The sequence below is a fragment of the Haplochromis burtoni genome, unplaced genomic scaffold (assembly GCF_018398535.1).
Source record: "Haplochromis burtoni strain Fernald_Lab_line unplaced genomic scaffold, NCSU_Asbu1 Contig_884, whole genome shotgun sequence".
NCBI classification, from domain to species: Eukaryota; Metazoa; Chordata; class Actinopteri; order Cichliformes; family Cichlidae; genus Haplochromis; species Haplochromis burtoni.
The window spans coordinates 51,958-68,804 of record NW_024583245.1 but is presented as its reverse complement, the minus strand read 5'-3'; the positions used below and the strand labels follow the sequence as shown (position 1 = coordinate 68,804).

The following is a 16,847-nucleotide window of genomic DNA, read 5'->3' as shown; positions in this document are numbered from 1 at the left end:
TGTGATATTTACGCCAGAGTGACCAACAAAACCACACTGGCTGGCAAAAACTGGTTGAAGTGTGTGACCAAGTGTAACAGTGTTTATGTGGTATTATTCCACTTGCCACAAATGTCAGTGTAATGGGGAAACAGCGCCCCCCCTCTCGGTGTGGCTGGTTAGGTGAGGCTGGCTGCAGTAATCGCTGCCAGTCTGCCGTAGCCATACGAGAGGTGAGTTGTATTGTTCCGCACACGATGTAGCTAAGTAGTACAGACACATAAAACATGTTTGATTAGCTGATGGGCACCGAGTGTAATAAGTGCTTAGTGGACACATGTCCAACATCAGTTTTATGTACTCTTCATTTGTTTATTATTGTGTAAAACTGTATGCTAAAGCACAATGCTAATGGGATGTTCTGCCGTAGTGTGCTGTGCAGAGTGGTGTGTGGCGAGCAGTGTTGGTCAAGTTACTTGAAAAAAGTAATCAGTAACTAATTACTGATTACCTCCCCCCAAAAGTAATCCCGTTACTTTACTGATTACTTATTTTCAAAAGTAATTAATTACTTAGTTACTTAGTTACTTTTTAAAAACACGATTTACACCCTGAATAGGTGATAAAGCGATAGATCTTTCAGCCCAATTCTACTTTTTCTACATAATCCATCATACAAAATGTGATCAAATGGAAAAGTCTCTTTTTAAAACTTGTTTTATTAGTTTTAATCTTTTAACTTTATGCATCAAGCAAAAATTTAATTATATACAACATTCTCTGACTTGAATAAATTAGTTTAACATTCAAACCTATTTTCTGCACATTCCAGCACATAAAATAAAATATTTTTTGTGTTTACACTCAGTCTTTCAAATAGATGCAAGTAAAACACAGCAGAAAATAAATAAAGTCAAAGACTCAGCGGTCCTGTTGCTCTATTTTCACCTGTAAAGCAGGAGTGGGGTAGGCGGAGGTTTACCCTGGTGCAGGTGTGCCGCGGTCAGTGGAAGAATCCGCGAGTTTCTCTGTGAGTTTCCCATTACGTCGTAGCTACTCGGTGCTTGTTGGAAGTTTAGGGTTTTTTCGCTGTAAAAAGAAGTTTTCTTCCCACGCACAGCGGACACTAATGTTTTTGTCACTTTTTATGGAATCAAACTCAAAGTAAGGTCAGTACTTCCACGCTTTAAACGCTGCACGCTCAAACTCTCTCTGCACTGATATATGATCCATTGTTGATCTGCACACAGCTGTTGTCACGAACGTCGCACTCGCTTACGTCACTGTCGTGAGACATTCTCACAAAAAAATCACGGTTTTAGTAATGCAGTAACGCAGCGTTCCTACGGGAAAGTAACTGTAATCTAATTACCGTTTTTGCAATGGTAATCCCTTAATTTACTCGTTACTTGAAAAAAGTAATCAGATTACAGTAACACGTTACTGCCCATCTCTGGTGGCGAGCCTGTGCACTGATACAACACTGTTGTTTCCATTCAGGAAATAAAGTGGCAACGATCGATCAGAGACTCCTTGTCTTCTTAAAAACACAACGCAGAGTCGAGGAGTCTGTTTGGGCCGAACTGTTGCAGGGGGATGAAGCAGAAACCGGTTACACAAGCTGGTGACCAGCATGAGGAGGTGGTGCCAAGCTGTTGTGACTGTGTGTACAGGGTTGGGGAACGGAACCTGCAGGTTTTAGATCTCACCCTGGGTCAGTAATAATAATAATGCATACTTTATCAATGGGGAAATTACTCTCTTTGCATTTGACCCATTCACTCAGTGAAGCAGTGGGCAGCCACTAAGCAGGCGCACCGGGGAGCAGTGTGTAGGGATGGTACCTTGCTCAGGGGTACCTCAGGGTAGCCGTTCAGTGGATTCAAACCCCCGACTTGCCGATCATGGGGCCACCACTCTACTTACTGAGCTATCCCTGCCCCTCAACACACCTGAATCAAATGATTAGTTCATTACAAGGCCTTTGGAGAACTTCAGTGCATGTTGAGGAGGTCATTTAGCCATTTGAATCAGCTGCGTTGGATTAAGGACACATAGACAACATGCAGGACACCGGCCCTCGAGGCCTGGAGTTCCCCCACACCTGGTTCTTCCACAAGCCACCTCCGTTTGTTACATTTATAAATTGCTAAATACCCAATACGTCTTGCTTCTTCAAACTTCAATCATGCAGAAAATTATTTTGGCACTGGGAGAGAAGATTTGAAAAGTTTGACAAGGACATGCACCCCCCCCACATCAACCATAACTGACTGAAACAGGACTCACATATTCTCATATCATGTCAGATCCTTCTGACTTCACTGCGGCACAAGTCACTTTAACACCCCACTTACATAATGTACATTTCCAAATTTGGAACTGTAAATTTCCAGATTGTTTTATTCTACTTAACCTAATGTATATAATTCACTCACTTATTGCACATAATGTCCTCTTTGTATAAATCTACTTACTTACTGTATGTGATATTTTCTCTCTCTTTTATGCACAGTCGAAGAGCGTATCAGGTCACATTTTACTGTGTGTTATACTTGTATAACTATCTACGTGACAAATAAAAGATCTTAAATCTTGAAGTTTTTCATGGGTGCAACCCAGATACCCAACTTTGCTGCTCTACTGACATTTTCCTTAAAAATGTGCCACCATTTAAGAGCAAGTAAAGATTTTATACCAGTGGTATAAGATTTATGGCTGACTGACACTGACACAACAAAGAAATAATCAAACACAAATGTCCTTACTTTTTGTGCTAAGTTTGAAAGGATGGATAGACAATATCCTTTTAGTTAGTTCCCAGGTTTTTTAGTTTCTCCGTTTTTTAAACTCTTTTTAATTTTTATTTCAGTTAATGAGAATGATTCTTCACACCTACTTTTAGTTTATTGTCATTTAACTTTAAGAACCTTGGCAATAATTATAATGTCAGAAATGGAGGACAAGAGAATACATTATATTTACATTGAAACAAAAGTCCAAAGAACAAAACATCTACAGCATTTAACAAATGTCACAGGAATACCAGTAACTAACTAGCAGGATGACCACAGGGTAACACAACAGACAGTAAAGGAAACAGGACTATTAATACACACAGAATGGTAATGAAAGGCAGTGGGAACAGGTGAAACAAAAGCGACACAGGCGTAGATAATAAAGGCAATCAGGTAGTGATGGAAGTAAAACTAAACACAAGACAACACGGGAAACGATCAACAAACACTGAACACCAGGAAACTGAAACAGCAGGGAGCGCTGAGTAACTCGAACTAAAATACAATCATGACTAAAGAGCAAAATGACATGATAAACAAGCTAAAAACAAGACATAAAGCAGCCGAGCAGAGCAGTTCTGAACTTCAACCAAATACAAGCTCAGGCCCAGGACAAATACCAAGAGCGCAGAAGTGAGAGCCTCTGTAAACTGACAGCAGTGTGATTTTTAAAGCACAGCCACGATATACAGTGGCATATGCATATCAATATTTTACACTGCCATAAAGAACTAATGTAGGCCTACTCTCACTTAGGGAAGTAAGTGATGTGATGGCTTATGAACTGAGTGGAATATAAGATACTTCTGATTATACTTCATGTGAAGAGTAGTCGCAGAAAATACTGCAACCCTGGTTCATGTAACCAGTCTGTGATCTTATATGTGTAGGATCCAGTTATGTTTTTTCTATTGGCACGACATCGATACTTTAAACACTGTATTGGATGCATCGATGCTTTGGAGATCGATACACCTAGCGCCACTGCAGGGCAGTAAAAGTCTACGTTTTACTCAGTGACACTAAATCACTAAGATAATCTTTAAAAAAAGGACTCGTGATGTTTATGTCTTTATTTCCCAGCGGTGCTCATTTGGCACATTCTGCATTATTTCAACACATCTATCTGTCTGTCTGTCTGCAGATAGATAGATAGATAGATAGATAGATAGATAGATAGATAGATAGATAGATAGATAGATAGATAGATAGATAGATAGATAGATAGACTGTAAAAAAGAAATTGAAGCAGTAGTTTGGGATGGTGCAGGGACAGAAAGAGAGAAAAGGAGAGAGGCTCTCTTAAGTAGTGGGGCGGGGAGGGGGCGGTCCGCACGCAGTGATTGGAAAATATCGAAGACGCGCACGCGCTAATCCGATGATGAGTCTCCGTTACAGAGGCAGGGAGGGGTGTGTGTATGTGTGTGTGTGTGTGTGTGTGTGGGGGGGGGGTCTGTGGAAATAAAAAAGATTAAAAAAAGAAAAAGTGGGACCTGGGCGGGAGCATCTTTCGCTCGCGCGCCGCGTCCCTTCTGAGCCTTTTGTGTTTGAAACTCTCATATCCCCCATATCAATAATTCAAGCGCGCGCGACAGAGCAGACGGAGCTCCCCCCTCTGCGCTATGAGTTCTGCTGCCTCGTCACTCGTCCAGGGCCCTTCCGCTGCGCGCACGACTCTCCCTTACTGTGTTTCCAAGTGACAGATAAGCTGCCGAGAGGTGGGAAAACAGGAAAGGAACAGGTGAAAACTGGGGACTCGCCTGGAGATACGGGTTAATAAAGCAATTGTTGAAAAAAGGAGCAGAGACGCCTAAAACTAAACCGTCTGGGTTTGAGACACTCCGCCAGGGAGTTCACGTTAAGCTAATTAAATCCAAGAAAGCGGAGTAGCACCTAGTTGTAAAACGAACCTTTTAAGGTTAATCGAGGAACAGTGGGAAACTCTTCCTACCTGACTTTTTTTTAAAAAGGGGAATAGACCCACTCCGGTTTGAGGTGTGAAGACGACCTGAACAAGTTCACTGCTCGGTTCCGGCATGCTGGCGTTTTGCCTTTTAAGTGCCGTGTGGCTTGCGGCGAGTCCGGTCCGCGCTCAGAACGAGACGGAACCAATCGTCCTGGAGGGAAAGTGCCTGGTGGTGTGCGACTCCAACCCGACCTCGGACCCCACGGGCACAGCGCTCGGGATCTCGGTGCGCTCGGGAAGCGCAAAGGTGGCGTTCTCCGCAGTCAGGAACACCAACCACGAGCCCTCCGAGATGAGCAACCGGACTATGGTCATCTACTTCGATCGGGTAGGAGACAAAAGATATAGTCCAATGTGACAGAGAGAAGAAAAAAAGATTCCAGCTCAGTGTTTGTCTGTTTTTATCTTCTTACAACCTGAAGAAGGAATGTTGTAAGACATAAAAGTTTCAGATGATCTGTTTTATTGTGTAGACTATAGAATGCGTGCTGTTTTAGGTGAACTGTATTAATATGCTGGGAAGACAGTTTTTACTACTGATGGCGGGGGTGGGGGTAAAATATAATTTAGTCGATGTCACAAAGGCGTCAGGAATAAAACTGGCATTTTCCCCCTGCACGTTAGAGCACCACAGATATTCCGCTTCGCCTTCCCGCAAACTACGAATTTAGAATGTGCGCAACAAATACTCCACTTAGTCAACAGACATGTTGCGTAAGACCATTAGAAAGACGAAAAACAAGTATCCGGGTTAACTTGGGGGATAGATAATACCACAGCGGCGGAGCTGTGCGCAGATGCATCGTGTCTCCGGTGGTGTTGGCTGTCGGAGATAACAGACTGTGGATTCATTTTTTAGGTAGTAAATTTTATTGGTAAAGTGGCTGTGTAGCCAGGTATGCGAGGCTTTTCAATATCTCAACTTTTTGAGCTGACGGGGTGGGATATGGGAACTGACATCTCTCCAAATAATTTAGTAAGGGAAGGTCACGAGAGTGAGATCGTACCCGGCTGCCGTTAAAGGTTAATTCTCCCTCAAACTGCCGTTCAATTTCACGTCATAATTCGCCTCCATCCATAAAATCAGACATTTGGCTGCAGGAGTGCATAATTGAAAAATTCATTTGAAAGCTCGATCAAGTTCCCTTCCAGTCCCCATAAAGTTTAGAAGTTCTGACAAGGAGAAAAATCCCCGATAAAAAGCAGAGAGTTTTCCATCTATATGAGTGAATCTGAGTGTGTGGTCTGGGGCGGGGGGCACAAGAGTCTTAACAGGGTGTCTGCTCCAGAAACACGTGGGTTGAATGGATTAGTCAATTCCACACCAAATAAACAATAGAAGAAATTCTGGGTGAAGCATTTGGCTGTATAAGAATCCATTTTCTCCCAAAGGGCAGCACAAATTAGTTTGTTTCCTCGTCAAGTCAGTTTTGAAATAAAAATATTTTGAGTTGGTTGCAGTTGTGTTTCGCACAGCATGACAAAGCGCTTGTACCAGTGAATTTCTTTCTGTCTGTCTGTCTTTCAGGTTCTTGTAAATGTTGGGAGGAATTTTGACGAAGAGAGAAGTAACTTCATTGCACCACGGAAAGGAATTTACAGTTTTAACTTCCACGTAGTTAAAGTCTACAATCGCCAAACTATACAGGTAACGCCTGTTTGTGTATTTGTCATGTGTGTGTGTACCTGTGCTTTTCTGCTTTTCGACCACACTGCGTGACAGCTGAATGTTCTTGCCCATATAAGTCGAACATGAGCTGCACCGTCGGTCATTAGATGTTTGAGACGTCTTTCTCCAGAGACAACAACAGCAGAGGCCGCCGTTAATAGTGTGAAAGCTAGCCCTCCGCCACCTGCTGGGCCAATCATAATTAATCAATACATGCACAGAGGATGGAGCCAAATGAAGCCCATGTAACCAGCAGGAGGACGGGGCTGCTGTGGTGAGCGCGAGGGGTGCGTGGCTCCGGCGTCTTTACTTTCAGCACCACGGACAGCAACGTCCCCCTCTGTCTCTTTCCCTGACAAAATGAGACGACAGGAAGATTTTGATTATTTAGAAGAGATTTTGAAGAGAGCAAACACAGACAGGCATTTTAATTTTCTCCCTCAAGCACACAACGTCACACACAAACAGGTTTTAAGTAGAAGTAACATGTTTTCTATTTATTTGTTTGTCACACCCTCACTCGCATGCACCGCCTGGAGTGTGGTCCGTCACAAGTCTTCTTTTATCCCACTAATTACTCTTCTTATAGCTTAGCTGTAGTTTCCACATTTCTTTTGATGTGTCAAGTGATAGGAAGCTCTTAAGCAGTCCCATTTTTAACATTTAACATGCACGTGATGATGCTTTACAAGCCACACAGCGTTAATTACAATGTAAGTCTTGCAATTTAATCCGTTGTGTAATTATGCTGTTGGCTCCCCTGAGGCTTTGGCATTATGTTTTGCTACTTATACATTATTATTGGAGTCTTGCATTAATTAGCATGGCAGTGGAAGAAACAACAATAACAGCAGCGAGGAGAGCGGGCAATATTTGAGAGGGAAAGCTGCGTGTGTGTGCTTGTATGCAGAAGATGCTGGATGGCAAACGCTTGACTCTTGGTACTGTCACATTATCATTTATAGCTACGAGATATAAAAGTAAAAACTTTGAGTTTTAAAAGCACTTTGGGCTAAGTCCTGTTCAATATAAGCCCTCTGAAGTCTTAAACATTTTAAAATCAATAACTGTTGAAAACTGATTGTGGATGATTTGAAGAAGCTTTATTCTGGCATGCTTTCTGACATAAAATAGACCAGTGTAGGTTGTCCTCTCTCCTCCAAGCATCCAGCCTGCGTGCTGCTCACCCTCAACCTCTTCCACTCATCCTCCTCCCATCCATCCAGCGCATCTGCTGTGTTGAAAACTCCCACTGTTTGGTTGCCTTAGAGGCAGCTACTGTGGTGCATGCAGGAGACGAAAGACAGCAGGAAAAGAGTAGCAGTTGAGAGTAAATTAAAAAAAAAGAGGGACAAGGGGATGGAGAAGAAGGGGGTGGGCGCACAGGGGTGAGAGGACAAAGGAGAGGAAAATGGGGGATGATAGAAATGGAAAGGAGAGACAGGAATGCATGAAAGAGAAAAGGAGACATAATGGACCAAACGGGAAGAGAACGAACAAATGAAACAGGAAAAAGCCAAATATCACGAGTCGCTATTGATTAGCAAATGCTGCATACCTGTAGGAAAGGATAAACATTTTGTTCCGTCTCATCAGTCTTTTCCGGTGCACAGATCTGCCTGTTTATCTGGGAGGTTCAGAGAGGTAATGTGGGTGTCTTTGCTTTATGCCTCTGAATTAAAAATACATATGGAAAATGAAACGCGGCATATTCTCCCATCTAAAGGGAGCTCGTATCGCTCTAGCCATCCATGTCGGCTAATAGGGGGCTTATTTACAGTGTTTATAAAAATCACGGACTGTATAGCTATGAAATATTTTGCCACTTGTGAAAATGAGTTGCATTTGCAGCATGTGCCACAGCACTCAAAACAAATAAAAGAAATAAATTCCACATCATGAATTCTGAATGTTTCACATCTGTAACTCAAATATCAATAAGACGTTCACACAAGGTGCTGGTAGACTTCAGTGGGCTGATTTTTAATTAGATGTTTATTTTTTGTGCATTTTTGAAGACGTGATAATCTATATTGAAAATTACTGGAGGTAGTAAACAGAGGTTAATAAGCTCTTTGACCACTGCGCAGCAACTTTATCAAAACACAGGATCACAGCCTATTATCAACAGCTTGTTATTACTAAGTAGATGTTTGCATTGTTTTAAAAATTGGTTTCAATTATCTCTGTGAAATTTGCACTGGATATTCATTTTAGCGACCTATAAACAATTCTAGTTTTTGTTAGTAAAAGATCCAGCAGAACATTATGAAAAATATATTGCCATCTGGTTTTACAATGTAAAAAGGAGATATTTTACAGCAGTATTTTAAGCATGTGAGCATATTCAGAAGTAGCTTTCATAAAAGCCTCAAGTCAAAGCCGGCCTGTAGCTCTGAAAGTGACACAAAGAACAGCTAAAATGCCTCACGCTGTGTGTATTATAGGCCTTTCTGTTACTTGGATTTTCCCATTTAGAGCAAAAACCCAGAGGCTTGACTTCAAGCTGCTCATAGTACACGGCCCAATAACAAGAAATGTTACCTTTTTACACACAGCTCTTCGACCAAGTAGTTGCACATGTCCCTAACACACCTACATGTATTCCCAAGGCAACGTTTTTTATTCTCAGCTTAAAGTGAGTGGGGTCATTCAAATAAAACATCTTTATTGTCATTACACATGTATAAATACAGGCTAACAGTTTGCATCTAATCAGAAGTGCAATAGGAGCAGATTATATACAGATGTTTATATTGCTATACAGAGAGCAAATGTACAGAAGTGCTGCTCAACACGATTTCAGAAGTCATGCAGTACAGAAACCCGATGTTCACTACACTATAGCAAGAAGACCACAGGGGCCCAATATAACGTTAGTCTGCTACATCCACAGTGACACTGAGACGCATGTTTACCATCACCGTTGGTAACTGTCGTCACTTACTGTGACACATGAAATCACATTTATCTGAATGATATTATAAAGAATGCCAGTTTATCAGTTGTTTAAGCTTAAAAGTAAAAAATTGCATTTGAAGCAAAACGTTAAATATTTCAACTGCTTCATATTCTGAGCAGTGCTGCTATTAGTTACATTAAAAAGTAATTATTCTGATTACACAGTAACATGTAATAAGATATTACAAAGAGCATAGTTTGAATCAGATTTGGTCAAATCTATTTTTTTTAGAACGTACAGTATTAAAAATCTATTTAAATAAATAGGAGTATATTTTGACAATTATACACTCCAAGAACATTGATATAAGATCTATAAATTCACAGTATACATGTTACTGCGTTACATAAGGCCATAGTTTTTAGTCATGTCTCAAGTGGTTTTGCCATAGAAGCACCACTTCATTAAAGTGTTGGCAAATTCTGTTTTAAAAACACTTTTAAAGATTGATACGTGCACACACCACTGAGATGAACATTTGCATAAGCCACATTCCTTCTAAACGTACTTAAATATCCTCAAACAGTTTATTTAATATAGTGTGACTCCTCCGTGTGACTCCTCCGTGCTGCTCTCCACTGCAGATAACACATTTATTAGACACAAGCACAAAAATGGGAGGCCACGTTACCTCAACCGAGGTGTGTGTTAAGACGCGGCAAATAATTATCACGCCAAAAAGATTAAAAAATGATTTCTGAAAATGGCAAACGGTCGTAGTTTCAAGCTAGGGCCTGAAAGAGCCTGCTGCCTCGTCTGACACTATTCAGCACTGAATTCAAACAAGCGTACAAACATTGTTTAAAAAGTGGTCTTAGATGCTTTTATGTTAAAATGCTAGACGCCCATATGAAAGATGGCTGAAGTTTTTAATAACTGAACTTTAAAGTCTTTAACACTTCTTGACTTTGGATGATGTCAAAGTATTTTTTCATTCAGTTGTCTCAGGCACAGTTCTGGCGTTGACCACTAAAGGCACCACCCATCCGCTGTTCACATATTCTGTGTGTTTGTAAGGTGGAGCCGGTCAGGAGAAAAAAGGGCGGTTGGCCTTAAAAGGAGTGAGCTAAAACAGCTTGTTTCAAACCGAAGGCTGCCCCAGCACCCAGTGTAGCGCCAACACGTAATATATGTGTAGCCATTTAGCACCTGTCACTTGTTCAAAGTGTATCTAATGTAGAGCGTTAAACACTACAACAAGGATTGGCACAGTAAATTACCACTAGTGGTAATGCCGATAAAGGTCAACAAATACACATTATAATTATGGTGCACAATGTACCGTGATGATAATATTTATTTGATTTTATTGCTGGAAATGGGAAAAAGTTAAACTACGTAGCTTCAATTAAAAGAATAGACTGAAACCCAGGTAACCTAGCATTAATGTGGAGCAGACTGTACTGCACATGGATCTGTTGCACCGTGAACAGAATGACCTGCATGAAATATAACAAATAAATAATAGAAATACGATAGGCTTCTGCTCCTGGTTCAGAGAGTGTTTCATGCAGTGGAAATGAGAGGCGAGTCAAAGCCACATAAATAAACATCTTATCTGTTCTTAGGTTTTCTTGACTTGAAAGTATGGGAAGGGTAAGCATTGCTCTACAGGTAATCAGTCGGTCTACTGTTTCACACCAGTGCAGCCGTTATGGTCATCTAAAAATCACTGTATTAAATTTTATATAAAGGGTACAAATACGAGGACACATACAAATTTCAGTGATCAGCTGCGTTTTAAAGCCAAATGGGTACCACCATTAGCATTTGTGATTCAGGGCTCAACTGTAATGTAAAACCACCCTATATACGCACCACATTGTACCAAGTCGATACACAAGCAATGCCTCCCTCATGTGAAAATATCACAACATTTGTAAACAACATATATTTTTGGTAGCGTCCTGTTAGCACACACGTGTCTGTGCTTTGGTTTTGTTCCAGCGGTGTACCTGTGACCTGTGTCACTCCGCTCTCCTAAGCTTCCATCTGGCTCTGTTACACTTAAATGCCCCATAAAAGGTAAGAAAACATAGAAGTGTTTGAAGAAGAAAAAAATCTTGCCAGCCAAAAACAATTGTGCCAGGTATTAGTAACAGTGAGGATGGATCCACGGTGATGCTTTAAGCAGGAGACACATTCCTCAATAAACTGCTGTGGCTCTGCATTAGTGTGGCACAAAAGATCCACCCATTTTTATTCTTGGACTTACTTTATGCTAATTATAATTTACAGATCATGCAAATTTCCCAATTAACTGATACTCATCAATAGTCAGCCGACACTAATAAGAATCTAAGAATGCAGAGCTATGCCTTTTGGTTGTGTTATGAAAAATATGCCAGGAGGTCAAACAGAAAGTCACCTTTGAGCGTTTGCCATGTATTCGTTTTTTGCACACTCTGACATTTTAATGAGTTTGGTTGGGCGATTGTCAAAAGATGAAGCATTTGATTAGAAAACACTGCGCTCTTCCAGAGTAAAGTGATAAACAGGCGAATATACAGAACATCGTTAAAATGTGAGAGGTAATTAATAGCTACACAATATTATGATTTATGTAGAATACATATATTCAAAATGTTCTGTATTGTGAGCATCTAATAACAAAGAAGATGTTTCTACGCTTTTCCTCTTCATTTATAGTTAACAAACACACACACACACACACACACACACACACACACACCCTTGTTTTCACTGCGTCAGAGGACAGTACAGTTTTATCCTTTCAATTAAATGACTTATATTGTTACATTGTGGGGGGATTTGCTTTTTCCCACCAAAAGGGTGGCAGGTACAACTTGATTCTATTGAAGTGATACACACAGATTTATACAGTGACACACAGTCTGCCAGCCAGATGCTTGGTGTCGTATTTATCTAATGAACCTGTGCTCAGTCTCGCAAAGGTTGCACTGAATTTATGCTCATGTGTGAAAGAGAGGAGGAGTTGGCGTTCTTTGGATATTCATTTTCTTTAAATCGAACAGGGTTGATGTAACAAATGAGTCATTAGGACATAATGTGAAAAGATTTACATATCTCACTGACATCTCTTTAAACAAAGAGCAATATTTAAATTTAGCTCTCAGGATTATAGGAAAAAACTTTTAGCCATTCGTGGCTGGATTTGCACCACACAAAACCGCTTCCTGCTAATTACCAGAGTAAAAACAACTCTTGCATTTAGCAGACGCAAGGTGTGTGTCTGCACGGCTGCAAGATGAAACAGGGCAGCTGTGTTAATACCACAGACAGTACACACAGTCTGTAGCATTATGATATGATGGGCACTTAGTCTGAGGTTCAGTGCTTTGCTCGGTATAATTTTATATTCAGTTTTATTTGATTTTGACGTTTGTCTTTCTTGTACTCTGTGTTTTATTGCATGGTATAAATAATTTAAGTAGCTGAATTGTGGGTATATTCAATTTCCTCTGGCTTATGGTGTGTGTAATATAAATATTAGAGACTCATAGGACCATCTGGTCTTGTTGGAGTTTTCAGATGATCTGTCTTAATTATCTTTCATGTGGTTTGACATTTGGCAACAGATCCAGAGTTGCATGTTTTTCTGACTTTCACCAGTGGGAAAAAACAACAACAAAAAAAGACAGTTGAAGGCTCTGCCCAGCGGTTTCCTCAAATTAATGATGTTGTTCCCTGAGGCAGTATCGATGAAGACGGGTGTGATCTGCTGACATTTGTTAAGATCTGTTTTTGTGCCTGTGTGAGTCTGTGTGTGTGTGTGTGCGCACAGTTCAGTTGTGACCTTTGCTCTGGTTGCCTCCATCTCTTTGAATAAATGCTGTTTCATTTTTTGATCATTTTCACAGAAACTCTTTACAAAAGCACCAAATCAACTTTTCAGAGTGCTTTGAACAGAAAACAGTCATTTGTGCCAGTGGATGACAGTTAGGCAGCACGTGCCAATCCATGTTCTTCAAAGTGAAGCATTCATTGATTGTTTACAATATAACATGTCAGAAAACATCAACAAATACCCCAAAACATCCAACTCGAATGATACCTGCATTAAATTGGTACGAGTGCCAGAACAGCGCCCAGGAAAAATATGCTGCTATCAGTTCTAACATCGCTGTCCTGTAATGTAATAATGATGACAATCATGTTTGATATTATGTTGTGTTTAGATTCTGTTATCAACTGTGTAGATGAAAGGGCAAATGTAGCATTTTCAGCAAATGTTGGTCATTCTTTTATATATTCTATGTAAAAATGTAAATGTTGCTATAAAACACTCCAGGAAAATCCAGGCTTCTTTCTATCTGGAGCTGTTCAGTGTGTTTGACTCCTTTAGTAAAGCAGCTGCTGTAGTGATGCCGTCAGTGCAGCCTTATCAGCCCAGTCCTCATCACAATAAGTCTGTTGCTAACTTGGGACACATTGTTAGCACTTCTTTAAGTATTCCTTAACAGTGCAAACAGCGCAAAGATTTCACTCACAGCTGCAACAAACTGGATGTCTCCAAACTGCGTTCGTATATGAATATAACTGATTACACAGAAACCCAGCTTTTTTTCTTCAAAGGTTGATGACGACAGTCAAACGATGCTGTGATATACTTTATGGTCTGACACACACAGTAATGGGGACAGCCAGGTGAAGTGAAGACAGCACGTTTACTTCAAGCTCAGTGAAACACACGGACCAAGCCAAACGGTCCCACAGTTCAGTGTGACGGGACAAATAAAGTTAGTGTGGTAGACGCCAACGACAGATTACACATTTTGGTTTTCTCTGGGTATTGAAAGTTTGAACTGCCAGGAGATGACCCCAGAGGCCCGTTACCGAACACCCGCAAACCTGCTGAGCATGAGACTGAGGTGAAAAACGTCGTTAGTCTCTGTGTAACAGCTGCTAGTTTCCTTATCTTGAGCCTTTAATACAGAAAATAGGATCAAAACGACTTCATGTTAAGATGTAAAAGTAATTAAGCAATGCTGAAATAGGGTCAAATAGTTCTTTTGTTAAACTTTGTGACCACAGAGTTTGTGTGCTTTCTTTCAAAAGTTCTGTACCTGCTTTGGTCAGTGAGTCATTTCTTCTGTGCCTGTTTTCAAAATGGCATCTGGAAACTCATTCCTAATGAGGCTTCCTGCTACCAAACGAAAACAATCAGACGTACTGAAGCAGAAATTAAGGACAGTGACAGTCAGACAGCTGGCAAAGGAGAAGAAGCAGCAGTGATCACTGAGTTAATACATCTGAAGACTGGAGAGGCCAATTCTGGTTTTGTGTGTTAGAATACTTTGTGTATTATTTGTTATCAGAGTGAACAATAACTACACAATAACTTTCTGTGCTTTTTCTAATATATGACTGTTATACCAACACGTTGTCATCCCAATGTGTAACATACGGACGACTGTGACAAATCGTATGTTGGGAACGATAATGCTCTGGTTATACTCTTGATTGCTCGCTTCGCAATCGTAACTTCAAATTAGCAGCATACGGTCGCTGTGCACACACAGCTTTGTCTCCGAGTTCCTTTTATGCACATGTTTCATCTGGAATGGTAAAAAATGCCTTTTTTAAATGATTACAAAACACAGCCATTACCCACTTTGAGATTCCTTTTCCTTATTGTATTCGAGAAAGCAGCTACTGCTTCCTCAAAATCGGATGAAACGGTGCATCAACAAAAGCAGAAAATCTGAAAATAGAGAAGATGGTCGATAGCACAAAATAAACACGCAGAGATGACCTAAATAACAGCAAACATGCTCCACATTCACATAATGATTCAGCTTCTGAAACAGTGAAAGCTTTCCCCCCCAAAATGCAAAGCATGATAGTGGAAATGATCAATTTACTGAGTTTAGCCAGAAACCTCAGGTTTACTGTTCATCCATTAAGAAGTGGTACTGCTGTAATTATCTATGAATATTCCTATTGTGCTTGTTATCACTAGTCCTTCTGTTAGTGTTGTGTTATACCAGGAACTGCTGTTGTTTCCATACTGTTGATTTGTCATGACTAATGTGCTAATGTGTTAACATCCTTCACAGAGAAAGCAGAGCCCTTCAGGATTATTCCATTATCCTGGCTGTGGGTGGGGCAGACTGCCTGTTTACATTTACTTTTGATTTAAATTCCATTTCATTTCAATTCTGTTTTATTTACACAGAGACAAATCACAGCAATCAGCTGAAGGTGCTTCATTTTCATCATTAAAGGTTAAAGATGCTACAATCATGGAGGAAAAGCCCAACAGTCTGACGACCCCTTATGAGCGAGCACTTGGTGAAAGTGGCAAAGAAAACACCCTTTTAGCAGGAAGAAAGTTCCAACAGAACCAGGCTCGAAGGACCGAAGGTGTCCGATGAGGCGCTGGACTGCTAATCTGTTGTGCTTTGTGCGTGTGGGTTTGAATCCCATCCTCATCGTAAATCCTCTTCTGCACTCCGACCAAATCCTTTCACTTGTTTTCTATATATTCCTCTAGTTTGAAAGAGATGACATTGCTCGGCTTGGCGGAGGTGGACGGGGACGTCTAAGCTTCTCTGCTCATGCTGCTGTGTAGGGAAATGAATGGGTGGACGCTAACTAATAGGAGTGGGCCAATTAATATATTCAACGTTTCTCAAACAATATTACCACTAAACGATTTCAGAGGCACGCACTTTGACTTAGAGTGCATACAGAATATCCATCGTATCCATCCTTACCCACTGAGGCACACAGCCTTCTTTTGTTTTTGTTGTCTTTAGCCATCTTCACAATGACCCTGGAGGAACTTTAGAAAACGCTGGAAACTTGCTGTTTTAAAGACGGAGGTGTCACAGTCCTCAGACAGATGCACCATTATGTAGCTTATGTATCATCACTCTGTGTCTGTAAAGTGTGGATGAAAATGAAAATGTGAAAGGTCCAGTGGGGAAAAAGAAGGGAAAGCAAAAGATGAGAGAAAAGGAAACGTGTTGAAAAGAAGAAAGATGAAAAGGGTGGGGGACAACCAGAAGAGTATCATTGTCATGTCAAGACAGACAACCGGACAGGAATTGATGATGCAATAACAGGATGTCATTGTGTCGTTAAACATTAAGTGCAGCACTGAGACGTCAGACAAATTCTATTTGCATAGAGAAAGACAGATTCTGTCTTTGCTGTCTCTCGGCCCTCTCCGACATCCTCCTGCCAGTGCAGCCGTCTCTCTCTCCTTTCTCTGCGCTTCCTCCTTCTTCTCTCACTCTCCTTCGTTATTCTGTCTCTCCTTTCCATTACTCAGCCAGTTAATTGGTGCTTATGCATTAATGAATGCAGATCGATCGCAGCCTGACATGACGCGAAGCCCTATTATCATGCTTTTATATTTATGGCTGCTAATTGAATGAGTGTAGGTGTAGCTGAGTGTGAGGGTGGGGTGGGTAGATGGCCACACAGAAGCACAGCCAATGCGTTTTTTTTATTTGTACAGGTGTGTGTGTGTGTGTGTGTGTG

The 16,847-nt window shown here is 40.8% G+C and overlaps 1 protein-coding gene across 1 annotated transcript in view; it reads left to right on the top strand.

Moving 5' to 3' along the window:
* The first annotated feature begins 4,301 nt into the window (after positions 1 to 4,301).
* The window catches only part of LOC102293573 (cerebellin-1), a 28,573-nt gene continuing 16,027 nt past the window's right edge, over positions 4,302 to 16,847 (top strand). The window contains exons 1-2 of the mRNA XM_005950947.3: positions 4,302 to 5,071; positions 6,272 to 6,391. Coding sequence (XP_005951009.1) covers positions 4,814 to 5,071; positions 6,272 to 6,391 — 378 coding nt within the window. The 5' untranslated portion in view covers positions 4,302 to 4,813. The remainder of the gene's footprint in view (positions 5,072 to 6,271; positions 6,392 to 16,847) is intronic.